General features: G+C 49.2%; 1 protein-coding gene across 1 annotated transcript in view; it reads left to right on the top strand.

Moving 5' to 3' along the window:
* LOC311102183 (uncharacterized protein) overlaps positions 1–7,660 on the top strand; it is a 25,367-nt gene extending 17,707 nt beyond the window's left edge. The window contains exons 9-11 of the mRNA XM_084143432.1: positions 499–673; positions 2,956–3,046; positions 6,047–7,660. Of these exons, the coding sequence (XP_083999558.1) occupies positions 499–673; positions 2,956–3,046; positions 6,047–6,068 (288 nt within the window). The 3' untranslated portion in view covers positions 6,069–7,660. The remainder of the gene's footprint in view (positions 1–498; positions 674–2,955; positions 3,047–6,046) is intronic.
* The last annotated feature ends 32 nt before the right edge of the window (positions 7,661–7,692 follow it).

The following is a 7,692-nucleotide window of genomic DNA, read 5'->3' on the forward strand; positions in this document are numbered from 1 at the left end:
AAGCCCTGCCACATACAACGAGCGTCGGAGATGGTGTATTAGGATTCCACTTTCCTCCTATATTGTCCTTGTGTGAAAGAGAGAGCAAGACAGTGTTGTTAAATATTTTTTTTTACATTTTAGTCATTTAGCAGACGCTCTTATCCAGAGCGACTTTTTTTTTTCATACTGGCCCCCCGTGGGAATCGAACCTACAACCCTGGCGTTGCAAACGCCATGCTCTACCAACTGAGCTACACGGGACCCATGTGTGTTGGAAAGTACCAGTGTCTTTGTATGTGAAATGGTAGGGAAAATAGCTATACCATGGTAGGGGATACACCTGCTAAGTAGCATCCAAGGCTAACCCATATCTCCCTCTCTTCTCCCTTCTTTCCTCTCTCCCCCTTCTCCTCCTTCCCTCTATTCCCTTTCTCGTTCTCTCTCTCTCGCTCTCTCTCTCCCCCATACCTCCCTTCTCCTCTCTCCCTCTCTCTCCCTTCTCTCTGTCCGCTGCAGCACCTGCGTCTATCTTTGAACGAGGATGGCCAGTGCCGGGTGCAGCACCTGTGGTTCCAGTCCATATTCGACATGCTGGAGCACTTCCGCGTGCACCCAATCCCCCTGGAGTCTGGGGGTGCCTCGGACGTCACCCTCATCAGCTTTGTGGGTGCCACCGCCGTCCGGCAGCCAGGTAACAGGTCAGGGGTGAAAGGTCACAGGACGTTCCACTAGGATGAAACTACACTGGGTTTACACTGGCCTCTAAAGGCAAGTCTTGGGTGTTGTATGTACAGTGAGGGAAAAAAGTATTTGATCCCCTGCTGATTTTGTACGTTTGCCCACTGACAAAGAAATGATCAGTCTATAATTTTAATGGTAGGTTTATTTGAACAGTGAGAGACAGAATAACAACAAAAAAATCCAGAATAACGCATGTCAAAAATGTTATAAATTGATTTGCATTTTAATTAGGGAAATAAGTATTTGACCCCCTCTCAATCAGAAAGATTTCTGGCTCCCAGGTGTCTTTTATACAGGTAACGAGCTGAGATTAGGAGCACATTCTTAAAGGGAGTGCTCCTAATCTCAGTTTGTTACCTGTATAAAAGACACCTGTCCACAGAAGCAATCAATCAATCAGATTTCAAACTCTCCACCATGGCCAAGACCAAAGAGCTCTCCAAGGATGTCAGGGACAAGATTGTAGACCTACACAAGGGTGGAATGGGCTACAAGACCATCGCCAAGCAGCTTGGTGAGGAGGTGACAACAGTTGGTGTGATTATTTGCAAATGGAAGAAACACAAAATAACTGTCAATCTCCCTCAGCCTGGGGCTCCATGCAAGATCTCACCTCGTGGAGTTGCAATGATCATGAGAACGGTGAGGAATCAGCCCAGAACTACATGGGAAGATCTTGTCAATGATCTCAAGGCAACTGGGACCATAGTCACCAAGAAAACAATTGGTAACACACTACGCCGTGAAGGACTGAAATCCTGCAGCGCCCGCAAGGTCCTCCTGCTCAAGAAATCACATATACAGGCCTGTCTGAAGTTTGCCAATGAACATCTGAATGATTCAGAGGAGAACTGGGTGAAAGTGTTGTGGTCAGATGAGACCAAAATCGAGCTCGTTGGCATCAACTCAACTCGCCGTGTTTGGAGGAGGAGGAATGCTGCCTATGACCCCAAGAACACCATCCCCACCGTTAAACATGGAGGTGGAAATGTTATGCTTTGGGGGTGTTTTTCTGCTAAGGGGACAGGACAACTTCACCGCATCAAAGGGACGATGGACGGGGTCATGTACCGTCAAATCTTGGGTGAGAACCTCCTTCCCTCAACCAGGGCATTGAAAATGGGTCGTGGATGGGTATTCCAGCATGACAATGACCCAAAATACACGGCCAAGGCGACAAAGGAGTGGCTCAAGAAGAAGAACAGTAAGGTCCTGGAGTGGCCTAGCCAGTCTCCAGACCTTAATCCCATAGAAAATCTGTGGAGGGAGCTGAAGGTTCGAGTTGCCAAACGTCAGCCTCGAAACCTTAATGACTTGGAGAAGATCTGCAAAGAGGAGTGGGACAAAATCCCTCCTGAGATGTGTGCAAACCTGGTGGCCAACTACAAGAAACGTCTGACCTCTGTGATTGCCAACAAGGGTTTTGCCACCAAGTACTAAGTCATGTTTTGCAGAGGGGTCAAATACTTATTTCCCTCATTGAAATGCAAATCAATTTATAACATGTGTTTTTCTGGATTTTTTTGTTGTTATTCTGTCTCTCACTGTTCAAATAAACCTACCATTACAATTATAGACTGATCATGTCTTTGTCAGTGGGCAAATGTAGAAAATCAGCAGGGGATCAAATACTTTTTTCCCTCACTGTACGTTGTATGTCTGGTATATATGTTTTATGCATTATCATTGGGTTACACTATGCTATTACGTCAGTGAATCAGTACAGTGTGAGTGTGTATCATCCCATTGAAGATCAGGAGTGTGTACTTGTGTGTGTACAGGCCATAAGTAATGTTGTGTGTGCTAAAACATGGCCACTGCATGATGTTTCTGCCAATGTCATTATAACATAAGACTGGCTGCTTTGCATCCTCATCCTGTGGCCACTACAGCATGGGTGCTTACATGCGTACACACACACTGGAGTGGTTCCGCATGGCTTGGTCCCATCAATTTACACTGATTTTGGCTTGGATGTTACATCAGCCTATACATGCTCCCACCCATACACCCCTGCCCCTTACAACTGCCCCCCCTCACACACACTCACACACAATTCCAAATCAACCCCTCGCCCCTACTACCCTCTAAGCCCCTAGGCCCTAGCACTCTACCTACTCTCCTTCTACACCCTTCTTTCAGTCCCTCCCCTTCCTCCCCCCTCTCCCGTGCCTTCCAGAGCTCTGATTGGCTGTCTTTGTTATTGTGTTTTCGTTGGGTCATTCTTCGCAGGCCGGGACAGGGCAGGCAGCCGGCCCACAGTCTGTGATGTCATCACCACGCGCCACCCTGACTCTCCATCAACCCCCATCTCTGACTGTGTGTAAGTGAGACCAGACTCCACAGAGAGAGAGAGAGCGACAGACCTAGAGCGACAGACCTAGAGCGACAGACCTAGAGCGACAGACCTAGAGCGACCGAGAGAGACGGCGAGAGACAGACCTAGAGCGACAGACCTAGAGCGACCGAGAGAGATGGCGAGAGACAGACCTAGAGCGACCGAGAGAGACGGCGAGAGAAAGACGGCGAGAGACGGACTGAGACCTAGAGAGAGAGGGACCGAGAACGAGAGAGACAGACCGAGAGAGAGACCGAGAACGAGAGAGACAGACCTAGAGCGAGAGAGACAGACCGAGAGAGACAGAGAGAGACGGCGAGAGAAAGACGGCGAGAGAGAGACAGCGAGAGAGACGGACCGAGACCTAGAGAGAGAGAAACCGAGAGAAAGGGACCTAGAGAGAGGGACCTGGAGAGAGAGACGGCAAGAGAGAGAGACGGCAAGAGAGAGAGACGGCAAGAGAGAGAGACGGCAAGAGAGAGAGACCGATAGAGACTGTGAGAGAGACCGAACGAGAGAGTGAGAGAGACCGAACGAGAGAGTGAGAGAAACTGAGAGAGAGTGAGAGAAACTGAGAGAAACTGAGAGAGAGTGAGAGAAACTGAGAGAGAGTGAGAGAAACTGAGAGAGAGTGAGAGAAACCGAGAGTGAGTGAGTAACTGAGAGACCGAGAGAGAGACAAACCAAGAGCGAGAGAGACAAACCTAGAGTGAGAGAGACAGACCCCTAGAGCGAGAGACCGAGAGAGAGAGAAAGAGAGAGAGAGGCTGAGAGAGCGAGACCGCGAGAGAAAGACGGCGAGAGAGAGAGACATAGAGAGAGAGACATAGAGAGAGGGACCTAGAGAGAGGGACCTAGAGAGAGGGACCGAGAGAGAGGGACCGAGAGAGAGGGACCGAGAGAGAGGGACCGAGAGAGAGGGAGAGAGAGAGAGAGAGAGAGAGAGGGACAGACCTAGAGCGAGAGAGACAGACCGAGAGAGAGAGAGACAGACTGAGAGAGAGAGACAGACCGAGAGAGAGAGAGACAGACCGAGAGAGAGAGAGACAGACCGAGAGAGAGAGAGAGACAGACCGAGAGAGAGAGAGAGACAGACCGAGAGAGAGAGAGAGAGAGACAGACCGAGAGAGAGAGAGACAGACCGAGAGAGAGAGAGACAGACCGAGAGAGAGAGAGACAGACCGAGAGAGAGAGAGAGACAGACCCAGAGAGAGAGAGACAGACCCAGAGAGAGACAGAGAGAGACAGAGAGCGACCGAGAGAGACAGAGAGCGACCGAGAGAGAGAAAGACGGCGAGAGAAAGACGGCGAGAGAGACGGACCGAGACCTAGAGAGAGAGAAACCGAGAGAGAGAGAAACCGAGAGACCTAGAGCGAGAGAGAGGGACCCAGAGAGAGGGACCTAGAGCGAGAGAGACAGACCTAGAGCGAGAGAGACAGACCGAAACAGAGACAGAGAGAGACGACGAGAGAAAGACGGCGAGAGAGAGAGACAGCGAGAGAGACGGACCGAGACCTAGAGAGAGAGAAACCGAGAGAGAGGGACCTGGAGAGAGAGGGACCTGGAGAGAGAGGGACCTGGAGAGAGAGGGACCTTGAGAGAGAGGGACCTGGAGAGAAAGATGGCAAGAGAGAGATACGGCAAGAGAGAGACCGATAGAGACTGTGAGAGAGACCGAGAGAGAGGGTGAGAGAAACCGAGAGTGAGTGAGGTACTGAGAGACCGAGAGAGAGACAGACCAAGAGCGAGAGAGACAAACCCCTAGAGCGAGAGCAAGAGACTGAGAGAGAGAGACAGAGAGAGAGAGAGGCTGAGAGAGCGAGACTGAGAGAGATGGCAAGAGAAAGACGGCGAAAGAGAGAGACCGAGAGAGAGAAACCGAGAGACCTGGAGCGAGAGAGAGGGACCTAGAGAGAGGGACCTAGAGAGAGGGACCTAGAGAGAGGGACCGAGAGAGAGGGACCGAGAGAGAGGGACCGAGAGAGAGGGAGGGACCGAGAGAGAGGGAGGGACCGAGAGAGAGAGAGAGAGACCGACAGAGAGAGAGAGAGAGACGGTGAGAGAGAGAGACCGAGAGAGACGGACCAAGACCTAGAGAGAGAGGGACCTAGAGAGAGGGACCGAGAGAGAGAGACCGAGAGAGAGGGGGACCTGGAGAGAGAGGGACCTAGAGAGAAAGGGACCTGGAGAGAGAGAGAGAGAGACCACCAGAGAGAGAGAGAGAGAGAGAGAGACCACCAGAGAGAGAGTGAGAGACAGCCAGAGAGAGAGTGAGAGACAGCCAGAGAGAGAGAGACATCGAGAAAGAGACCTAGAGAGAGGGACCTAGAGAGAGAGCCAGCGAGAGAGAGAGACACAGCAGGAGAGAGACCTAGCGAGAGAGACCTAGAGAGAGACAGAGAGAAAGAAAGCGATGGAACGCACCATAGCGTGAGTGTAGAGCTAGCTAGAGTGGCCATTCACCTCAGTGTGCTGCTCAGTCTTCCAGTGAAGGTAAAGTTTGCACTAACCTTATCTAGAACTGGACCTACCATAGAGTTTTTTTTAGAACAAAGCTCACTCCTAGAGCAATGACTTGAGAGACCACCTCTGCTAAAGAATGTTGTATCTGCTAAAACGTTTAGGATCATGTAGAATCTTCATAGAACATTATCAGTCAATGCATTGTTTTGTGTTTTAAATTATATGTACTTAATAGACGGGAACAAGGAATGTGTGTGTGTGTACGTGCGCGCACAGTGTGTGTGTGTGTGTGTGTCGACTGATTCCATGACTCACATGGACCTGTCACACAGACATCGCGGCCATGACACTCACTCTGTCTCTCCCCCTCTTCCTCCTCCTCTTCTCCCTTCTCACCGCTCACTCTCTGGAAATTTCACCTTTACCTTGTCCCCCGCCCTGCCCACCCCTCCTTTATTTACACCTTTTGCCACTCTTTCTTTCTCTGCTTTTCTCTCTCGGCTGTTCTTTCCTCCCAACAGACTTGACCAGCAGACCCCGTAGCCCCCCCCAGCCTCCTCCTCCACCCCTGCCCCCCGGCCGGCCGCCACCCCCAACCCCACCCCAGGAACGAGGGACCGAGACAGAGCTGGGGGGTGGAGGAGGAGGAACTGCAGCAACTGCAGGAGGAGGTGCAGGAGAAGGAGTGGAGGACTGGGAGGAGAGGGAAGCTCCTCTCCGCCAACTGGATGGGATGGAGGGCGAAGAGCGGGAAGGAGGGAGGGCAAGAGCCATTGACAACCAGTACTCCTTCTTCTGAGGAGGGAGGGGGGTGTTTGTGCGAAAGGGAGAGTGGAGGAGGTGGGAGTCATAGCCATTCATAACCAGTATTTGTATTTTATTACGAGACTGTGAGGGGAGGGGGTTAGAAGGACGTACTAACACTATTAAAACACAAGCATTCTGGGAGATTCAGCAAGATTGAGAGAAAGAGAAAATGGGTGATAGAGAAGAGAGAGGGATGGGAGCACCTTACAACACTAAATAAAGGTACACTAATGTTTAGCGAGATAAGCTTTTTTGCCGGTACACCTCTTGGTACGCTTTTTGTTGACTTTTGAATCAATTTATGGATGTAGGTAGTGAGAGATATATCCTCTGAACCCAGCAGTACCATACCTCAATATCCTGCAGATATTCTACTGGCCAACAGTATACTTTCACAGAGGTAGAGATGGAGGGCAACCATATACTTACAAGGTGGCAAAGAGACTAAGCTAGAACCGGCAGGCAGGATACATATACCTCAGTCACTCTTTCAACCTCTTTCTCTCTCTTTCTTTTTCTCTCTCCAGTCATTTTCTGGTTTTCTTTAATGGTAGAGAAGTGGCCAGAGGTAGAGAGAGAGCGATTATATCTTTCCTTCAGATAAAAAAGTACTTTATTATTGATAATAATGATAATGGAAATATGATGATGGTCGGAAATAATAGTATTAATTTTATTTAGTTTTTTTAAATGCCTTTTATTGTATGTTGTTTACTCCATGTAATGTGTAACACTTGTTCTTGCCCCCATCCGGTTATTTCAGTTGAAATTTGTTTGTGCCTTTTTTTATATTGCTAAGCCTCATACTCAGTCTTTCCCTCACGCTCATACTGTCCTCTCCTCCTGGACCTCATCCTAATTTCATTTTAATGTGCAGAAATAGAAAATAAGAAAAATATAAGGGGGGGGGGGACATTTTTCTACTCGTGCCTTTCTGTGTTGTCACCTCTGTCATACTCCTTCAACCTGTGCCTAGGTTGTGTAGCCATGTCCGCCTGTCTGCCATTCAGTTCAGTGCCTCTCTCTTTCTTTCTCTTTGTATCTCCCTCCTTCCTCTCTTTGTTTATACCTTTCCTTCTTCTGTTTGTCCTCCACTCTACTCAGAGCCTTGTAATCATCTTTTACACATATTACCCATCCCCCTGTTCATCCTTTTCAAATGTTGAACTCTATTTGTGCCTTTCTGTCTCTGTCTGTCTCTCGCTCTCTCTTTTGCTGGGACCTTGTGTTGACGGTGGGCAGGGTTTTGTCCAACCTGTGTGGTTAGTTTCAGGTACTACATTGAATTTAATGATAATATGATATAATATAATTATACTGAAACATTATGGCCTCGTGTGTTGTTGCTTTGGTTCACTGT

This window comes from Coregonus lavaretus (assembly GCF_964263955.1).
Source record: "Coregonus lavaretus genome assembly, chromosome: 2".
In the NCBI taxonomy this organism is placed as follows: Eukaryota; Metazoa; Chordata; class Actinopteri; order Salmoniformes; family Salmonidae; genus Coregonus; species Coregonus lavaretus.